Source organism: Uranotaenia lowii, chromosome 3 (genome assembly GCF_029784155.1).
Source record: "Uranotaenia lowii strain MFRU-FL chromosome 3, ASM2978415v1, whole genome shotgun sequence".
Taxonomy (NCBI): domain Eukaryota; kingdom Metazoa; phylum Arthropoda; class Insecta; order Diptera; family Culicidae; genus Uranotaenia; species Uranotaenia lowii.
Window position 1 is genome coordinate 15,081,902 of NC_073693.1, and position 22,548 is coordinate 15,104,449.

The 22,548-nt window shown below is 35.0% G+C and overlaps 2 protein-coding genes across 2 annotated transcripts in view; one reads left to right on the plus strand and one right to left on the minus strand.

Moving 5' to 3' along the window:
- Positions 1 to 22,548, plus strand: part of LOC129750601 (electron transfer flavoprotein beta subunit lysine methyltransferase-like) — a 324,916-nt gene that overhangs the window by 46,580 nt on the left and 255,788 nt on the right. The gene's annotated exons all lie outside the window — the stretch shown is intronic.
- Positions 3,994 to 5,960, minus strand: LOC129750603 (uncharacterized). The gene is made up of 2 exons (XM_055745569.1): positions 5,276 to 5,960; positions 3,994 to 4,990 (listed from the first exon to the last, which is right to left on the minus strand). Exons 1-2 carry the CDS (start codon positions 5,594 to 5,596, stop codon positions 4,796 to 4,798), a joined length of 516 nt encoding a protein of 171 aa, XP_055601544.1. The 5' UTR covers positions 5,597 to 5,960; the 3' UTR covers positions 3,994 to 4,795.

The following is a 22,548-nucleotide window of genomic DNA, read 5'->3' on the forward strand; positions in this document are numbered from 1 at the left end:
TTCAAAATTATAAATTTTTGAACATTTTGAACATTCTGTAAACTAATTACTTTCGGACTATGGTTTTAACAAAACTTTGAAACATAATGTCAAAGGTGAAAAATTTTTGAAAGCAAAGAGAAATGGATTTGAAACAGACATTTTTTAAATGTTCCAAATTCAGTGGTTATTTGCCCTTGTTTTTCAACTTTTTTTTTTGATAAAATTTTTAAGTTGACATTTCTCACGCACACTTACTCTCGTGTACGGATTAGGATGGGAAAAATAATCAAAAAAATTATCGCTTTTAAGCTTAATTTTCTCCAGGTCCAGAATTATGCAAGAAAAAGGCCATTACAGTTGTTTTTGACATTTCTCACGCACACTTGTTGGGCGTGTACAAATGAGGAGGGAAAAATAACAGGGCGACAAACACGGCCGCATTGAGGATATTTTTCAAAAATTTTGTGAAAGCTTAGGGCACTATGATTAAAGGATCTAGTCTCTTTTAATAAAGGATCAAGCCTTTTTTAACTTTCAAAGTATCACAATGTTTTTAGTCCCACGAAATCGCTTCTAGTTCATCCACGGGCTCATGTATCGATCTTAATTTTGCAGCATATTAACTTGAAATTACACGCTGGCAGAAAATGTAAAAGGCGGCGATCTACATTTTTTTTTTCAAAAAGATATGATGAAAATAAGATAAAGGGATCAATTATCCTTATTCTCTCCTACTGTATCAAAGATGATATGATAGGAAAAGCACTACACTCAAGCGAATCATTTTATGGGATTTTCATGTTATTGAATAATTCCCCCAAAAAATAAATATATTATGAGAATCGAGCTCATTGCAACATTCTCATCTCGACTTGCTAGTCCGATATCGTACCCAGTGCACCACCTGAGTCAGTTAGCAAACGAAGGTTTATTGGCATAGCCTTCTGCCACTGCCGATCACCAAAAATGCACAGCATTAGAAGTCTGCGATTTGGCCGGTGTTTTTTTTTTCATCATTCTTTGTCTTTGTAGGGAAGAGATGAGAATGGGAGGGGAATGAAGTGGGAATGGGAAACTAGAAACTGTTTTCTATTACTGGCCGGTTAGCATACACACCCACAGCTCATCTTGGCTGGTGTTTTTTTGAGTGCGGTTGGAAACAAAGAATTTTTTTTCTAATGCCGATTTACATACACACAGCACATGGTACATTTATTTGGTTTAGAGGACGAATGACCATGTTGGTTAAAATCCTCTATAAATAAACAAAATAGAATAGAATAGAATTTATTTGGTTTCTTTCAGACATATGCAATGTGGTTGCGCTCAGAGGACAATGCCTGTTATATTATAACAGTGTTATAAGAAAGCTTTTATCTAATGCCGATCCGGCATAGAATCTGATACCGATAATTCCACCTACGAGGAATTTCAATGTAGGAGTAGAGTCTGATTTGTGGGTGAACATATAAATATACAAACACACAAATATATAACTCACCTTTATATTTTCGACCCTTGATTTTGGTAGGGGAAAGTCGGGTTAGACCTATGTGGTTTATCTATAAGTTGGGGACAAGAGTACCCTTGCACGAGTGTGAGAATCAGTTTTTTCAATGTTTTGATTGCTACGTCACAAAAGTTCATAAGCGTCTCGACGTTGAAGTCGTCAATTACCGACGACATACAAACAATGCTTCATGTTATTTCATAAATCACAATCAAAGCACCCTTTCATTTACGCTTTTTCGTCCTGGCACGCAGCATGGACACTTTTTGTTCTAAATAATAAACAACTTTGTTTGCGTTCCAAACATTCCTCCTAATAAGTGTCCATGGATACATTTGGACGCTCAACACTTGACTCCACGACGGCGTCGCGTTACGTCACAATCGTTCATAAGCAACTGTATGGATACAACGCACTAATACTAAAGTTTTTGGTTGTCCCCACCTATAGATAAACCACATAGGGGTAAGACGGACACCGTAAAGTAGAATCGCAATAGAAAATCAGATATTGCTTATTTTCAACAATCATTTCATTCATCAAATTGCATCACGTAAAAAAACGATCCTTTTGAATATTCCAGACGGTAAGATAAAAACTATTAAACAACTTTTGGCATTTTCTTTTTATTCATACTTCGAGCCCAGGCCCGTATGTTAGCACCTTCCTCTTTATTCCGTCCATAAGGTTCTGTACAACGTCAGGTTGTGGTTTTTTTTATATAGAAATCCATTTTCTCTTGAAGTCCGCCTCCGATTTGACATCTTTTGGGTTCTTCCGGAGAGCCTACTTAATTTCCTTTGGCACGAAAGTGATCCCGTTGGCTTCGTACCACTCCAACACGTCCTTTCCTTTGAATAGTGGCACGAAGCAAGATCCGGTCAGAAGATGGTCGAGCCCTCTTGCTGTTTCAATCGTGGTAGTAAGCGCTTCTGTAGGCATTCCTTAAGGTAAACCTGCCCGTTTACCGTACCGGTCGTTAAAAAGGGTGCGCTCCGATATCCACAAGAGCAGATCGCTTGCCACACCATGTACTTCATGGCAAATTAGGATAGTTTCTGCTAGCGAATCTCCTCCGGAACCCTAAAATTGTCCTATGCGGCGAAAAACAACAGGCAAGGCAGCTGACGAAAGTCCGCTTTGACATAGGTTTCGTCGTCCATTACCAGGCAATACGGCTTCGTCAGCATTTCGGTGTACAGCTTCCGGGCTCGTGTCTTCCCCACCATGTTTTGTCTTTCGCGCGGTTAGGAGCCTTCTGAACCTTGTATGTACGCAGGCCCTCCCGTTGCTTGATCCGCTGGACGAATGAACTTGACAAATTCAGCTTTCCTGGACCGAACTTCTCGGATCACGTCTAAACTACGTAACTACGCGCTTGTGATTTTTTTCACTGACGGAGCATACATTTTTGCCGTTCTTCACCTTCCGGTCGATGGTAGGTTCTCGAAGTATCGTTTTAGTACTCTGCTGACCGTGGATTGGACGATTCCCAGCATCTGACCGATGTTCCGATGTGACAACTCCGGATTCTCGAAATGAGTGCGCAGGATTAATTCACGACACTCTTTTTCGTTCGACGACATTTTTCCAAATTTACGAAAAATTAACAGTGAAGCATGGCCAACGTGATCTATACACTCTTATCTGATAATAATCGAAAGCTGAAGATATAATTCCTCAAAATTAAATTTCTGCAGCGTTTTTTTTTTTCGTGATGCAATTTGATGTGACACACCCTTTACTGCAAAAAACCGTTATTATCATCATTTACGTTATTTTTAATCTATTTTGAAAATTTTTATTCATTTTAAATTTCTTTATATCAGTTCCGTATGCTGAAAGCGCTTTCTTCATCGGTTTTTATGGCTTGTTTGACATTCTGAGTGCTTTTCGACCAACAATTTCTCTTGCCAAGGTCTTTTTTGTTTTAAAGAATTTAACAGCAAGCTGTAAATCTTCCCAACCAAGGTCTTTTGAAGACAAATGATGGATCAAACATATGAAAAAAATGAAATACCAGAAGAAACTTATGCGTCCGTTTTACCCTACTTTGAGGTGCCCGTCTTTTCCGCCTTAGCAACTTTTTTTTTTCAAAACGTTTGTTGCTCAAGCCCTTTAACCGACATTTGCTAATTTTATTCCAGATGATTGAAGATTAACACTCCACTTTTGAAAACGGTTGAAATTTTAGAAAATGTTGCGAGTTATGATCTATTTTCTAAGGAGAGAAAATTACATCAAATCCTCAAAGTTTTTCTTTGTTTTGTTTACTATTAGGAGACCTCGATTGAGAGTCTCGAAAGTGTTGTACAATAAGGCAAACATATTCCTATTAAACATTATAATTTTCGAAATATCTCGAGTGTCCGTTTTACCCACTGTTTCCGTCTTACCCGACTTTCTCCTAATAAAATAATTAGACATTTCAAATTTAATGTTTTTTTTTAGGAACTGTGATATTCACGTTAGAAACATAACATGAAGAAATTTGTGTTATCTTTCAAGTATATTTTTATCTTTGAGTACTTTCAATAGAATTCCACTTAACAACTTTCTACTTGAACACTATTCGTTTTTCTTTTTCAATTGTTACAGTAGGTAGATAGGCAGATAATCTCACTCTTCAAACTCAATCACGCAATCAGCGCTGGCAGCCACTTGTGTTTGCTCAATCCTCGCGCGACACAAGCAATTTAGCGCGTCAATCCTACCACCCTCGCCACAATCTTATTAACACTTATACGTTAGAACAAATTGATTTAACTAACAACTAAACTAAGTACGACGACAGTCTGTCTGTGGTCGTACTAATTAGATTCTTCGCTCTCTCTTTCTTTAGAGGCGCACTAAATAGTTGGCTAATTTGAATACATAAAGGTTTTTGCTATTTAGAGGAATTTCTTGCGGCAGCGGGAAAATTGCAATACTTAGCACATCTCTTCTCTGTCTGGTGGGATTTTTCTGTCCCCCCACTGAGTGAGTTGATAGTTTAAGTCGGGGCCTTTCAGTAGTTAGCCCTTTTACTTGAGGACAGAAGTTCATTGAGAGAAATCCCCTGCGCGTTGGAAAACCCCGACGACTGCATTCACGTGAGCCGGTATGGCGAAAACAGGTTTTTTCTCTGGTTTGCTCACGAGATGGGCTGATCCCGGTAAAACAATCTTTGTTGCTGTTGTTTTACTTGTGGGGGTGATGAATTGCCCGTAGTGGCAGAGGAAAAATGTTTGTTTTCATAATCACGATTCCAGGTTGATTAAATTTCCCCAAACCTTGGGTAAGGTCCGGGGGGACCACGTGGTTTTACTTTTCTGGTAGCTTAATGACTGGCTTAACTGGATCTTCCCAGTGCTCCTCGCAGTAGTCGACCAGCTGGTCTTCGACCTTGGACAGAATCTCCGTCTGGTGGTCTGGGGACCATGATTTCTGGATCAACGCACAGGACTGGTGACATCCGGTGGTGCCCAGAAGGCGGCTCAATTTTTCCGCACTGTCAACCTGGAGGATGGAGAAAAAGAAGAGGGAATATGCTATTAATATTATTTCTTATTATGGATATCAGGACTTAGGGGTGCCAAAGTTTGTACGATTCGGTCCTTTCGTTTCCTTGATGTTCTCTAGAGATTGCAAACAACAATTTGAGCAAGTGATTAGACTTAAAGAAAACTTAAATAATTCGTCTCTCATCTGTTTGCATACAATAGTTTTAATCATGGAACCGGAAAGACCAATTCGTTTATACTTTCCCAACTACCCTCGGATAAACCCTAATCACACACCCACCTTAATTATGTAAATATCATGCTCGAAACAGAACGCCTGCAGCAGCACCTCGTGCATGTGGTGGGTGGCGCTGTCACCCGCGGCCATGAAGCAGAACAGATACTCCTCCGGGGTTTTGGCTAGGGCGCTCACGGCTTCCGACAGCCCAAGCACCAGGCGCTGTTCGATGTTGGCCAATCGAAGCGCCCGCTTCACCGTGGCTCCAATTGGGGCACACTCCATGCTGTAATCCACTTCAACGGAGGCCGCCTGCACCCCACTCCCATCCCCACCCTTCAGGCTTTGCGGCTCCGGAACGGGTTCAACAGTAGCTATCACCATCTTCTGAATTGCTGATTCCAACTGCACACCAATTGCGTAATCCAACGTTTTTTTATTCAGCACAACAGTCTATTAGCACGTGTTGTAGCACACCAACGAAGTCCTTTGAATTTAAAGTTTGTTTTTTTTTTCTTAAGAAACACTTTCCTTCCCAAAAACACTTGAACGGCTTCAACCTTCGAAACGAATCGGCACCTTCTTCCAAGAAGCGCGAAAGTTATTTACTTTTGCTTTTAGCACCACACAATCAAACTCGACACCGAAAAAGGGGAAACACGCGAAAGTCGGATGATATTTCCTAAGTAGCAGCTATACGACTTGCCAACACTCTTGCTTGAAGCCCGACTTGCTTGAATGACTTGATTTCTAGTAATGATGCGTTCGGGTACCCGAAGTAGAGCTTTTATAGGCGCACGTTCGGGTGCGCCAGTGGATTTACGTTACACCCAGAGATGCCAATGTGCCTGATTTTTCAGGCGTTGCCTGATTTTTCGAGGCTCTGCCTGACAACCTGATAAGCCATTAAATTTCCCTGATTTTTGAAAATATGCCTGATTTTGCCTGATTTTTGCGAATGTCGTGAAAAATGGGTAGTAAGGAACTGGAGTAGGTACCATAGCTGAAATAAAAAGTGAAAAAGTGGCTGAATCAAAGCAATCGAAAGATTCCCGTTAATTTTTATTCAACACTCAGAAAATTCGACACATTACCGGTATGTGTGGGCCTATATAGATTTTTGCAATTTGTATCTCATTTGAAAAATATGTGTCACACATACCTACCCGAAAACATAGAAAAAGATCTGTGCGGTGACACATAAAGTTAATGTTTGAGACAAATAGAAATTATAATGTTTCGCATACTGGGCGTAAATGATGGACATATAAGTTTAATTAACCTTTCTGCTATTGATCAGGTCTATTAATTTTATTTAAAAATATTATGATTCAGTAAAGAACGACATACTTAAACATTTCATACTTCCTGACTTTATTACTCTTAGAATACTTAATACTTAATTAATTCTTAATATAGTACGCAATATTTTCTTCAAAAGTTTCTAGTTAGAAGATGATAATATTTAGGAACGGTTTCGGATGTTAGGCTCAAACTGAGAATTGGACAATTTTGTTTAAATCACTAAGATTCACTTTACATAGCAGCTTTTTCTTTCATTCGCCATGGTGATGTAATGTTTCTTGTTTTCCAGAATGGTCCTTAAATTTAGCTGGTAAAATTAAAAAGAAATTTTCAAACGAGCTCGTCTCTTTCTGGGAACAGTTCTGAAAAAAAAACAAAACAAACGCATTCACTAGTTATTCAAAAAAGCAATCACCTAGCAGCATACTTTCGTCTAATTTCTTGAAACGGCGAAAATTTTCCAAATATTACGATCGACGTCGACCTGCGGCATCGGACCCCATCGTTGTGTCAGGAGGATCTCTATCGTGTCCATCCGGTAACATTTCCCAGGTCCTCCACATAAGGTCTTCTTTGGATATTTACACTCGGATAGAACGCCTCATAGATCGGTTAACTGTTGCACACGGAATTCGGAATCGCGCACGGTCTCTAAATTTCGGAATTTCGGATTTTCTTTGTTGGTTCCTACCGCGCGGTTAAAGAAAACTTTCCATGCGCGCTATTTTCAAGAAACAAAAACAGAAAAAAATCATCGCCATGGGTTCGATGATTTTTTTTTACAGATTTCACACGCTCGATTTATTTTACACAGCCCAATATTTTTATGCCACTTAAAACTTATGTGCGAAAATGTTAGTTTTCATTTCATTCTAATAAATTTTATGGGTACGAACAATTTCAGAAACGTATGTGTGGAGAAACATACTCTCTAAATGTAGATTTTTTGCAGTGAAGAAGAGAATTAAAGGGAATCTTTCGATTTCTTTAATGCAGTAGAATTATAACAAAGTAGGCTAACAAGAGTGAAAATATGGAGCGACGACTAAAAAAAAAACCCGATTTAATACACTTATCAGTGGATTGGAGGCTTTCTTACAGAGTGTCAATTATCTTTGGAAATAAATGACACAATAATGGATTCCTTATTTCTGAATTATTTATTATTAATCTATAAAAAAGATTATGATTAAAGAAAATCGATAGCAAAAATTACTAAACTCAATATAAAAAAAGGTGCCCAGTACGTTTTTTGGAGGATAAACGAACTTATATTCAACGAGTTCATTTATAATCCAAATAATTCAAACTGTTAAAGTTTGAGAGCCACATATCTCGACGCTCACTAGTGGTCAAGGGGTTAACCTCCTAAACTCTCATGCTAGATGGCGTGGGATCGATTCTCTGCTGTTTTATGAAATTTTTGTCAAATTTTTGATCGCCTTTGTAATTAATTTAGCGATTGCTGGCTACTGCTGCTGAGCAAATGTCCACCTTTTTTGGAGCCAACGTAAGCATGATATGTTCTATGGAATAGAAAAATTTTAAACAATTTTGTTTTTTTTTTGGTTTTGAAATAAGTCCTACAGGAAAAAAAATGCAATTTTTTGATACTAAATTCATCAAAATCGTGAAACCTAGAATAGGAGTTAATGTGTTAAGAACGTTTTTATGGAACATACAAATTCCCGGACATCATCGTAACTGTCAAGCTGAGTCGATTGGTACCTATAAAGTGGGGTCTTGGACCCTTAATTAATGATATCCCCAACTGACCGTTCCCTATGCCTTTCTGTAAGAAAGCCAAAAAGGTCAGCACTTAGAGCGAAATTTCCGTTACTTTTACGTAGCTTGATTTTGCCTGATTTTTATTTCACCAGTTCCCTGATTTTTGAAAATAAATGTTGGCAACCCTGGTTACACCAATGGGGAACACGAAGCCGAGCCAGGGTTGCCAGTTAAACATAAATTCAGGTTGATCATAGTTAACATGGTGGAGCATTGTTTTGTTTTTTTTTTTTCGCTTTCAAAACAATAACAATTTACGCCTCATTTTTGAGAATCCATTAATTGCTGCGTACTAATGAAGAACGCAGAACAACAGCAGTTTCTTAAAATTGTAAGATGTACTTCCTACAAACAAAAATATATGATAACTGTTCAAACTCATATAACAAATTTTCATTTTTGTTGTTATTTTTGTATTTGATGTCATTTTTGCCATTTTTTTCATTTTTGTCAGTTTTTGTCAAATATTGTCATTTTTGTCATTTCTGTCATTTTTGTCATTTTTGTCATTTTTGTAATTTTTGTAATTTTTGTCATTTTTGTCTTTTTTTATCATTTTTGTCATTCTTGTCATTTTTGTTATTTTTGTCACTTTTGTCATTTTTGTAATTTTTGTCATTTTTGTAATTCTTGTCATTTTTGTCATTTTTGTCATTTTTGTCATTTTTGTCATTTTTGTCATTTTTGTCATTTTTGTCATTTTTGTCATTTTTGTCATTTTTGTCATTTTTGTCATTTTTGTCATTTTTGTCATTTTTGTCATTTTTGTCATTTTTGTCATTTTTGTCATTTTTGTCATTTTTGTCATTTTTGTCATTTTTGTCATTTTTGTCATTTTTGTCATTTTTGTCATTTTTGTCATTTTTTGTCATTTTTGTCATTTTTGTCATTTTTTGTCATTTTTGTAATTTTTGTCATTTTTGTCATTTTTGTCATTTTTGTCATTTTTGTCATTTTTGTCATTTTTGTCATTTTTGTCATTTTTGTCATTTTTGTCATTTTTGTCATTTTTGTCATTTTTGTCATTTTTGTCATTTTTGTCATTTTTGTCATTTTTGTCATTTTTGTCATTTTTGTCATTTTTGTCATTTTTGTCATTTTTGTCATTTTTGTCATTTTTGTCATTTTTGTCATTTTTGTCATTTTTGTCATTTTTGTCATTTTTGTCATTTTTGTCATTTTTGTCATTTTTGTCATTTTTGTCATTTTTGTCATTTTTGTCATTTTTGTCATTTTTGTCATTTTTGTCATTTTTGTCATTTTTGTCATTTTTGTCATTTTTGTCATTTTTGTCATTTTTGTCATTTTTGTCATTTTTGTCATTTTTGTCATTTTTGTCATTTTTGTCATTTTTGTCATTTTTGTCATTTTTGTCATTTTTGTCATTTTTGTCATTTTTGTCATTTTTGTCATTTTTGTCATTTTTGTCATTTTTGTCATTTTTGTCATTTTTGTCATTTTTGTCATTTTTGTCATTTTTGTCATTTTTGTCATTTTTGTCATTTTTGTCATTTTTGACATTTTTGTCATTTTTGTCATTTTTGTCATTTTTGTCATTTTTGTCATTTTTGTCATTTTTGTCATTTTTGTCATTTTTGTCATTTTTGTCATTTTTGTCATTTTTGTCATTTTTGTCATTTTTGTCATTTTTGTCATTTTTGTCATTTTTGTCATTTTTGTCATTTTTGTCATTTTTGTCATTTTTGTCATTTTTGTCATTTTTGTCATTTTTGTCATTTTTGTCATTTTTGTCATTTTTGTCATTTTTGTCATTTTTTTCATTTTTGTCATTTTTGTCATTTTTGTCATTTTTGTCATTTTTGTCATTTTTGTCATTTTTGTCATTTTTGTCATTTTTGTCATTTTTGTCATTTTTGTCATTTTTGTAATTTTTGTCATTTTTGTCATTTTTGTCATTTTTGTCATTTTTGTCATTTTTGTCATTTTTGTCATTTTTGTCATTATTGTCATTGTCGCAATTTTTGTCATTTTTGTCAATTTTGTCATTTTTGTCATTTTTCGTCAGTTTTGTCGTTTTTTCGTTTTTTCGTTTTTTTAGTTTTTTCGTTTTTTTTCGTTTTTTCGTTTTTTCGTTTTTTCGTTTTTTCGTTTTTTCGTTTTTTCGTTTTTTCGTTTTTTCGTTTTTTCGTTTTTTCGTTTTTTCGTTTTTTTGTTTTTTCGTTTTTTCGTTTTTTCGTTTTTTCGTTTTTTCGTTTTTTCATTTTTTCGTTTTTTCGTTTTTTCGTTTTTTCGTTTTTTCGTTTTTTCGTTTTTTCGTTTTTTCGTTTTTTCGTTTTTTCGTTTTTTCGTTTTTTCGTTTTTTCGTTTTTTCGTTTTTTCGTTTTTTCGTTTTTTCGTTTTTTCGTTTTTTCGTTTTTTCGTTTTTTCGTTTTTTCGTTTTTTCGTTTTTTCGTTTTTTCGTTTTTTCGTTTTTTCGTTTTTTCGTTTTTTCGTTTTTTCGTTTTTTCGTTGTTTCGTTTTTTCGTTTTTTCGTTTTTTCGTTTTTTTTTTTGTTTTTTCGTTTTTTCGTTTTTTTGTTTTTTCGTTTTTTCGTTTTTTGTATTTTCGTTTTTTCGTTTTTTCCGTTTTTTTGTTTTTTCGTTTTTTCGTTTTTTGTATTTTCGTTTTTTCGTTTTTTCCGTTTTTTCGTTGTTTCGTTTTTTCGTTTTTTCGTTGTTTCGCTTTTTCGTTTTTTCATTTTTTTTTGTTTTTGTGTCTCTCTTTATCTGAATGTTTAGCTTTTTCGATTTAAAAAAATATATCTTGTTTGCATTAGAATTTGATTTACATTGAAAACGGACATAAATCATGTTTTGTATAACGGTTTATTGCAATGCTTTGTTTTATTTTTTGTAGAAAATGACAACAATTTAAGTCGTGATCAGTTCAATGTGTCACAACATTCCGTTAGTTTCAGCTGAACTCCTCAAACAATATTATATTATGAAAAAGTACGCGCTACAAATAACTTACAGCTCGTGTTACAAGTAACAGTACATCTATAACCGTGACCTATGGTAACGGTTTTATGGGCCTGCTACCGAGCTGGCAGCACTGCCAGTTCTGAGCTTCGGCTCTAGTTTCCCCCGAAACGTCGTAATTTCCCGAGGTTTATCGTTTATGTCGGGCTTACACAGAAAGCGACAGCGTCGAAAAAGAAGCGCAAATATTGGCACCATTCGTGATCGTTCGTGGAATTGTTGTTATAGGTTTCTTTGTAGGTATTGCGGGTTTGTGAATGAAAACCGGCCGGTCGTTCGCGTTGATTCGTGTTTTAAGCTGAAACAGATCGTTTACACCCGCCTGTTCTTCTCTTCTGGCGAATCTGGGGAAAACCAACTCGTTCGGTTTGGTTCTGATTGGGGGTCGCCCGTCGCACAAAATCCGTGATCGAGGGAAATGATTTTTATGTTCCGCGATTATGGTTCTCAATGACGTGGTGGAGGTAAAAAAAAAAGGTTGGAAAAAGAACGCTCGGAAATTTTACTTGAAGGTATATCCCCTTCTTGTGTCTGCATTTGTGCGTTTTGAATGCAAGATCCGTATTCTTGTTCGAATGCATGTCGATTTCGTGGAACGTTTTTCGTGATCTATACAACAGGTTGGACTTTTTGTGGGGGTTTCTGAAGGTAATTCTTAAGTCGGATCCGGCAAAGCACGTGACGTAGATCGCTCGCAGCACATGTTGGATTGCTGTCATGAGTTCAAAGTCCAACTTCTTGTACCGGTTGTGAGTATTCACATACAAACATAGTAGGCGGTAATGAAAGCCAACATTTGACAAGTCATGATGATTTAACGTTGTCGGCACGCTTCGATCCAGAGTGATCGCCAAATATGTATTTAAAACCGCCAACGGAGGCTGCTGACGTTTTTTGTTTGACCGGCCACTTCGAAACTGATCAATGCAATTTTCAAAATTTCAGACCGTGCTAATTCGTTTGCCACCATCCGGTTTGAGGACAAACATCGTCGTCAGCGGCAGCCAAGAACAGGTGTAAACGTGTGAAAGTATGTTGCTCAGACGGTTTCTTCGTTTGGCGCCCACGGTAACGATGCCATCGGGAAACGGCGTCATAAATCGCCAACCTTGTTGTTATCTGCTTGGCACTTCTGGGCGTATGCGAACAACAAAATCAGAACAGCGACAAAAACAAAAACAGCAACAGCAACTGCCGCGGCACCGTTTCCATCACGAAACATCATGTCAAGTTCAACGACGCGGTGCAAATCACGCTGCCTCTTATCAGCGCGAGAAAGGAGGCAACGACGACGCCACTACGAGTATTGCTGCAGCAGAAACCGGCGGCAACAACTGGGATCGAATTACGGCGACGCGAAACAGACACAAAAACAACAACAATCAACAACAAGGAGGCGTTACAGCAAAAGCACATGGCGACGATGCCAACACCCTAAGAGCAGCGGCGGCAACAACTTCGAGTGAAAACAATTTAATCAGCCGGGTTACTACTGCGAATCTGTAAGTATTTACTATGTATTGTTAAACCGAGATTAAGTTCACTGAGAATGTTTCGAAGAACGATTTCGATTGCGCGGTGTGGTTACTACGATCTTACTACGTTTTGTACTCAGGGTGACAGTCTTCTAGGGTTTGTTTGCATTTCTTTCTAAGTCACATGATGCGGTTGTTATTTGAAACGTGAATTTTTGGGCAGTTTAGGGTAAGAGACCTTTTTCCATTTCTTGGAGAAGCACACATCTGTAGTTTTCCAAAAATAAATTTCAAATTGAAAGACAAATTCTTGTACTATAACACCTTTCCTTGTATTCTATTGCACAGGAGCAAACGACGAGCACCCACTTATTTAAAATTGGTTCAATACTCAATCATTACTTTTCCCTCTCATTGAATATCTCACGCGTGTAGCTTGGCGATCCATGATAGGTAATAACAGCCCTGAACTTCCGTTTCTTATTATCTGTACGTGATTCTAGGATTTTTTTTATGAAATTTTTAATCTTTTTAACCGCAGATATTGGATGAATTTTTTTCATCAAATAAAGTTTGCTCGCAGAAAGGCGCTAAAATTTTTCTTGAATTTTCATCGATAATATTTGAGTAACATCTTTCGGAGCAGGATATAATTTTTTCGGTCAAATCATGAAAAAAAACCCGCGATCTAGGTTTAAATTCCTTTAAGTTCATTCTGCTGACAATTTCGGGTTGACCAGTGTTCATTTCCGTGAAGTTTCCAGCATAGAAGCTTCGTAGCAGCGATGAATTTCAATTGAAATTTCGGTTCTGTATTTTTTTTTCTTTTAAATACAAATTTTCAAAGGACAAAATCATGAATGGAATGTGAGATACCATTTACCGGTTAATGGTTTTTTTTTATCGCACTTTTGTTCAAAGTGAGCATACGCATTAATTATCGCGTTCACATTTTTCATGTAACAAACATTTCATACTTTATGGCACACTCACACTAATCATTTAAAAGAAGAAAAAATACAAGGAAAATCTGAGATTGAGAAAGCTCAAAACCCCTTTAAAAGTTCGGGAATTCGGACCAAAAAAAAAAATTTGTTTTAAAAACCGATACCGCTTTGTTGTTCTGATCATGACTATGACTAAGCTTGCCAGATTGCTCGGTTTTACCCGGACTTATCCTGATATTTTAAACCAAATTTGAGAAAGGTCCGGTTCGGCCCAGTTGCCCGGGTAACCATAACAACAACAACACCAAAAAAAGAAAAAAAAAACTCATATTCAGTCGTTCATTTTCAATTCGTGCGGTCAAAGACTAAATTTTGTGATTAATTTTAATAAAAAACAAGAACGATTTTTCGGAAACCTTTATAAAAATAAAAAACACTTAAGGGTTTTGATAAAAAAAAATGTTGAACGAAATTTTCATCTTGATTTCTATTGAAGTATTCTTGGGATTTGCCCGGATATTGCCCGAATTTTGAATTGAAAATTTTGAAATCAAATGCCCGGATTTTTTTCAGGTTTTAAGATAAATTAGCCCAGATCAGCCTGGCCTGGATACATGTTTTGAAAATTATGGAAAGCTTAACCAGGACTGTTATTTAAATTTAATTTTAAGTAAATTTCAAGTTTCCAATCTAAAACACCCACTTTTATCCTCAGTGCAACCCGATCAGAAGAGAAAAACTAAATTATATCAATATGAGATATTTTGATATTAAATTTTTTCCTATCTGGATGAGTTATAATTTAGTACTCGTAGGATGTTAAAATATCTCAAATTATATCAAAAAGTCTATGCAACCATAACTAAATCATATCAACCGTTGTTATAATTTAAACAAAATTATAACTCATCCAGATAGGATATATAAACTAAAAATCTTATTGGATTTGTATGCAAAAAAAGATGGCGATAAAAGATGAGAATCCAGCTCATCACTTTTCCAATCCCATCCCATCCTACCAGTTTTGCGTCCTTGCTTACTACTCTACCTGAGCTTCATAGAAGTTAGTTGTTTATTTTCGTACTGATTCTGCATAGCTCGATCCTGGCTGCTTGTTTATAGGGACGGCGCGCAAAGACAGGCAGCCGTTTGCGTTCCATAGAATTGGCCAATGGGAATTCACATAAGTGTACCTGATGAATTGGAATTTTGATGGATCGGCCCGATCGGGATCGGACAGTTGGAATTCTCAAAGGGAATCGTGCGCACGGGAAACAGGCAGTCGTTTGTGTGGATTGAAACTGGACAATGGGAATTTCTATACGTTTTCTTGAAGAATTTGAATCGGACTATTGGAATTTTAAAAGGGATGCGTGCGGACGGGAAGGCAGTCGACTTCGAGTGTCGTTCAGATGAATGGAATACATTGAAAGTTTTCCTGATGCATTGAAAATAGAATGAATTGGAATAGGATTATCAGGATTTGAGAAGAAATACTAGATGTACCTACTGAAACCAACGTTTCGAAAATCCAATAGCCGCTTTTATAGCAGGCAGATCAAAACAGAGAAAAACAACAGCCCCCAGTCTTTTTCTTTCGACTCATACTTCTAAATAAAAGTAAACAGGTTGATTATAGTACTTGATTGAATATAAATATTTAAGCCTTGAAAATATAAATGAAACGATGCCTCAAAAATTATAATTTTCATTCATATAGGTAATCGATTAATTTCAACTTAAAGCTTCCAAAAATGCGTTTGAAAAAATTGTTTTATCAAAAGTAGATATAATTCTGTTTTAGAAAAAACATAAACAACAAATCTCATTTCAAAACTATAACTGAATCAGATATAAATATCTCGCTGAGATAGGTTTGAGTAACGATTTTGATATGCTCTTCTGATCAGGAACTCAAAATTCATTGTACTATAAAGAAATAAGTGACTTCAATTCATTACCGCGAGAAATCAAATGTGCTCATACTTTGGCTGAGTTCAAAAGACTTTGTATTTCACACATAAAAAGAGTAGGTTTTTAAAAATAGGTTATAAGGGAAGAATGTAAAATTTGACGCAATTGCCAATAATAATAGTTAGGAGACAAGCAAATCATTGTTTTCGTGCGATGATGATGATGATATTTGCTTTTATTATTGATTTTTGTGGCCTTCTGCCATCAGTAAAGTAGAGTTAAAAATAAAGAGAAAGTCTACATATGTTTGAGCCACGCCCAGGGTTGGTAAATTTCGCCCGTCACGCTTGACCCGACTAGTTTTTTTTTCATCAAACGACCGGCACCTTACTTAATTGACGGAGCCTCACTACTCGCATGACGGATAAAGCACGACAACCATCAACATTTCTCCGTCATGCGACTGGCGAAGCTCCTACACATCCTCGACCGGCTGCTGCCGGCAGGTACAACTAATTGATCGACTTGCTGGCAGAGAGCAACAATAGCAACAAAAAACTGAAAACGGGCTTGCTGGCAGGAGCAACAATAATAATAAATGCGTTTCTTTTTCGTCTTCGGTCGTCTTCGGCTTGCTGGCAGGAGTAACAATAATAATAAATGCGTTTCTTTTTCGTCATCGGTCGTTGAAATGCGATTGCTTGACTAGGTTATTATTTTAGCTTCAAATGACTGGGGAGTGAATGACTGGCAAACGAAGTGACTGGTCGTTAAGGAACAGTCAAATGAGTTTGAAGGACCATTTTACCGTTGACCGTTGAATTATGCCAACCCTGGCCACGCCTGCGGAATAGTATTAGATTTAAAAAAAATTCAAAACTAGTTTTGAATGTGCATTGCAAGCTCAAATCAGATACCAGCCCCGTTTTTTAAGTTTTATTTGTATACTGATTCTGGTAGAATATTCATTCATATTAAAATTATCATAAAGATAACTCGACCAGCTCAAACCTGTGTAGGGGAATGAGGTGGGACCATCATCATCATAATCATAAAAGCTCTCATTATTTTTTTCCCAAACTGAATATAAATTTTAGACCTTTTCACAAACCTGAAATTCAATTCAAACTTAAGATTCTGACTTCTAAAAAAACGATCCCTCAATCGGTGGTAAATTTCTTATATCACACGAAAGTTTAACGTCCTTTTTAAACAAAATCATACGTCAAAATCAAACTCCTAATATTTCAATTTTTGAGAGGTTCTGGCATTCTCCATATCAATATACATATCTGTTATTGGATCCGGGTTTACTGTGCATTAAATTTAAACTTTATTCACGGTTAGTTTTCGAAACAAATCGCTTTCTCGGATTTTTCCCGTTTGAATAAACTATGATTTTGACTGATTTTTCAGAACATGTTTGGTGCCTATCTTTTAATAACTCATTTTGTAAGATTTTCGCCGTACTGAAATCAGTTTTGAGTATAATGAAGGCTTGCCAGGTACTGTCAGAAATAGCGGAACATTTCGCGGAAAAAGCGGGACATAGCCGAAAAAGGCGGAACATTTGAAAAACTATTTAAAACAACTTAATTGTATATCTTTTTGACGCTTTAACCTCATAGGTCTTACGCGTCCCTTTTGTAAAATAAAATGGAAAATCTACAATTATTACAAAACTAATTTCTTAAGTCTACTTCACAAAAGTTTGAATAAATTTGTGTCTTTCAAAAAACTGATCACTCGATGTTTTCTTATTTTTTTTTCATTTCACTGAGTAGCATGGAACATTCGAGGAAAATATGATGGATAGTCAAACGAGTTTTACAAGTATCACAAAGATCAGAATAGGGGGTGAAAAGGAATTCATGGGTTAAACGACGATGTCCGATTCTCAGCCTAGTAACACTATTCATATTCTTCACTCTGAGGAGATCAGAACAAGAATTCAAAGAGATTCAATCAAGCTGCTATACCTGCCAAATTTTTCTATTGAGTTTTGCTTTTGCATCGTCCTTAGAAAGCTCATCGAAGATTCTTCATTCTGATTCACTAGCTTTAGCTAAGGAATCTGCATCCTCACTTGTATAGCTTAACTTATACGTATACCATCAGCCAAAGTTGTTCACAGAAAGTACCCAAAGTTTTTTTTTACGCGGATTGATTTTGGTCAGTTTTTTTCTTGCATGACTTCTGTTTTCCCTGTTTTTTTTTTGCCAAAAGCACTTTTATTTCCATGGTTCTCGCGAATTAACACGTTATTTGAGAGAAAATATTTCCAATCCTACATGTAAACGGCGGAATTAATACGTATAAAACCATTGAATAATAACAAATATATTTTTGAAACCTCAAGAATAAAACCTTTGTATATTTTGAATAATTGAATCTGAAAAGGAGGTGCATAATAGAAGGTAGGGGTTAGCATTTTTTTAAGCAACGGGCCAATTTAAATTTGATTTTTTCTCGGTGGGCTGCACTCAAAATAATTTTTATTGAAAGTTAGCAGAGCTTCATGTCATGTTTTTTTTTCCAGTATTGGAGTCCTTGCAGAACTTGCCAACTTGAAATTTAAAAATAATCAGTATGCGATCATACAATTTTTCTTAGCAGGAAACCCAATATTTTGCCAAAATGTCTCAAAGTTCCATCCCAGATCTAGAGTAGGAAAAAAATCATGAAATAGATTGTTGATGAGGCGTCCAAATGTTCGACGGACTCGGAGGGAATACTAAATTTGATATGCGTGCTATTTCGTCAAATGTCGTACAATTATTATCTACAATCATATATTGGAAAATCTATAGGTTTTTCAAATTAAAGCAACAAAAATGGTTAAAATCGATCATAATTTGACGGAATGGATTGCACATCAAATTGGGAGTTGAGGCCAGGACGGTTTAACATTTTGACGTCTCATAAAAATTATGAAAATCATCCATACAGTGTTTGCTCATTTTTGAAGAAACCCATATTCAAAATAAATCGGCCGAAGGGGAACTATGAAAAATGCTACTTATTTTGAAAAAAGAAGACGTCTTTGAAAGCTTTTCTGTGTTGAACCAATAAATTAAAATTGAGTTTGATTTTTTCTAGTGTAAATCAGTAACTTTGAAAAAAAAAACGGGCCGAGGAAGAATGACCTTAATGGGTTAAATTCCTACAAAAAAGGATAAAAAAGGATGAAAAAATGCGGGTCTTTTTGAGGGAAAACCGGAGCAACGGAACATTCAACAAAAAAGCAGGACGGATGGCATCCCTAGTATAATCGATCTCTAAAAACTGTTAAACTAATAAACTTACGAGAATATACAAGAACAATTTTTTAATCAATTTATCATCCATCATTCAACCAAGGATTCAGATTTAAGCTAGCTTCATGATATTTAAGGCTTATGTTCTTTCTTTTCTTTGATCCTCAAGTTTCTCTGACATTATTCATCAGCTAGAAAATTTGATAAATTAAAAGATTTGGTTTGGAATTTCTTTGCTGATTTTTTTCGATTTGCTGTACTCTCGAAAGAGAATTCCTTCGAATTTCAGAATCAAACGCTTGTCACGAGATTCGGATGGAAACTTTTGAATTAACATTCTAAAATTTTTCAAATGGTAAGCTACATTTGTATAAGGAATCCTTAAGTAAAAAAATAGGAAGTTTACTTTCCTTGATATTTGAGATATTTGAGTTTGCTCAAAAATCTGTTAAATTTAGCTAAATTTAGGACCTCAAAATCGGAGGAAGATAAACTAAAATCTTTAATTTTGAGTTAAGTTTGACAATCGAGTATTCTTATCTTAATATATGTAACTCTGGTGCAAAACTAAGTTTTTTTTAAATATTTTTAAAACATTTTCAACTAAATTGCTCGAAATTGATAAATTTACTCGGAACTATCATTTGAGCACTCATCTCCCTCTGATTATGAACGCCTTATTTGATTGGTTCCAAATAAACCCTATAATTAATAATGTTCAAAGCAAATCTATCAAACACTTAAGCACATTCAAAAACTTTAACCATAAAAAGCAATATATAAAACTGTACGGTTTAGATGTGACTTGATTCACATTCAAGATTTAAGTTTGAAATTTAGCTCTTGAAAAAAGCTGCAATATTAATAATGTGATACAAAACAACATAAAATAAGGAATTCCTTGCAATTTATTTATAGTAAGATTACTTGTTTCTTTTTAAGCTAAGGTTGCCAGATTACCCGGTTTTATCCGGGTTTGCCTGGTTTTATCCGGATTTGCCCGGATATTTAATACTAAATTTTAGAACAGTCCGGCCCGACCCGGTTGCCGGATTTCATAGAAAAATGCCCGGATTATGCCCGGATTTATTCACCTTATTTGGCAAATTCAACAAAAAAAACAAACACCTCCAAAACGAAATTTTTTGAATAAGTTTTATAAAAATAAACATGAAATGTTTTTTGGAAGCCTTAAAATATAGTTCAAAATCTATCGTAGAGTTTTGATTGACATTTTTTTTTCTTGATTTTTGTAGAGGAATTTCTGAATTTTGACAAAATTTGTCCGGATTTATGACCGTCAATTTGAAATCGAATGCCCGGATTTTGCCAGGTTTTTATATAAAAATTCTGGTAACCTTATTTCAAGTCAATTTTTTTCTTTCAAAATCCTATGGATGTAAAAACCCAAGATATTTCATTAAACAACATCTTCTTTACATATATGATTTTCAGCTGAATTAAGCCAAAAATTTTGAAATTGAATTATCATAGGAAATTAAAAGTCTGCGATCTCTAACAATTTGATTTTCTCAAATTATTTCTTTCTTCATCTTGATAATTTCTTCTTGATTGTGAACTCATTTAAAAGCTGAATATTAATGTGAATTTTGAATATTAATTGTGAATCTGAATTCTGAACCTGTACCGCATGATACTGTAAAGACTTTGATAGAAGGCATCAAGCGAATATGCGTTCAATTTCACACTCAAGGCTCCATCGACTTACTTTTCTTTTGATTTTTGAAGTAAATATATGTATAAAACTATTCTAAAATTTCGATTTGATTATAAACATTATAAGAAAATTGGCATGACATTTTCGGTGTCGCAATAATTTCGTGTTCACCCTTTATTCAGAAATTAATTTCTACCGACAAGTGAGAAAATTTTGAAAAACTGCTGCAAAAATCTAAACCTGAGATTATTTCAGAAGGTTTTTACATGAGTTCAGTCTCAAGATTCTTATTCTTGATAACCTTTCTTAATCATCAAAACTCCCCCTTTTCTACGGCCGTGTTATGGTGTGTATGTCACACTCAATTGAAAATTTGATTGAAAAACCAAAGCTAAAGTTTTTTTTAATTCAATAAAATAATATGAGTTTCTGTATTTAAGATACTCGAATATTTAAGAGAATAAAACGGAAAAAGGCGAAACTTGTGTCAATCACTTATTTTTTCCGATTTATTGCTTCGTCCATATTTTTCTTTTCTTCTTATTTTTTGAACTAGAAATTAATTTTGTTATATGCTATGATTTACATATGTGCATAATTCAAGATTTAGGAAAATCTTTTTAAGAAAAAGTGAGTATTTAACACATAGAGATTTTATGTAAGGTTTCTTTAAAGTATTGAAGTACCTACATAACTTGAAATTCAGCGTTCACAAAACATTTTTCTTCAAGAGTTCCTATATTATATTACTGAAACCGGTTACATGTTATTTTCCATCATCTGATCAAATTCTGATAAGAAGACAATGGGATTATAAATTCTATGTGAAAATCAAGTGGAACACTTATGTGTGAAAATGGTACTAGTTCCTAGACGACTTCAAAGTTTTCAAGTGAATTACGTCAAATAAGCACACCTGACAAAACCACTACAATCAATCCAACTAATTCCCAGTTAAGTTCAATGCCTTTCGTTGGTACTAAACCGGTCCAATCGAGAATTTAACCACTGTGCTCTGAATCGAAGCGAATCAATAATAGATAATGGTTCAGGTTTCTACCAAGTCTGGAAAACTCGAGTGTTTGCGGATTTAACATTCGAGAGGCGGAAAAATATTTCACATTCACATCCAAACACATTGAAACGTCACTCTTCTATGGAAATTTCTTTTAGCAATTTTAAACTTATCCAATGGATGCTCATTAGGATGGAAATATATGTATGGGAAAAAATTGGCCCAAAGAACTGACCTGTGAAAAATTCCAGCTTGATCGGACTTGATTTAGAAATGGGTCGAAGCGCCCAATGTTTTGGTGTTTTGACCCTCAAAAATCACCAAAGAGGGGAACCAAAAGAGGTGAAATTTTCTAATTTTTATGCCAAATGACATACAAACAAAAAATGTATTAAATACATTGTCTAAATCTAATGATTACTGGAAAAAATTTTTTTGTCAAAAATAAACTTTAAAATTAAAAAAAAACATAAAACGTGCATGAAACGTCGAAGTCTGGTGTTACCTCGAAAAAAAATTTTGATAAAAATTGGCTTTCTGGAAGTTTTTTTTTTGTAAAATCCAAGAAAGTTGAGTTTTGGTCAAAATTTTAATCTCGAGATAACATCAGATCTCGACGTTTCATACATGTTTAAGTCATGTGGCATGAAAATTAAATTTCGATTTTTCCGAGATTTTAATTTCAAATCATCAAGTTAGAAAAACGGCATTTCCTCCTAAATTTCGATCACCCGGATCGCACTAGGCAACAGCACGATTTTTCGTCACGAAAAAAATGGCTCAATTATTACCTTATTTTCACTCAAACTTAAACGCGTGTACGCCGCTGTTTATTATTGTCCGTTTTATTTGAAGGCACGCAAAAGATGCTGTTGTTGAGGGTGCCTCTTTTTTTGTGGCGGCTTGTTTTTGTTGATTGTTTTCATTCATTCTAATTTACACATTCTACGAAGTTTTTCTGTTTTTGTACAGAGCA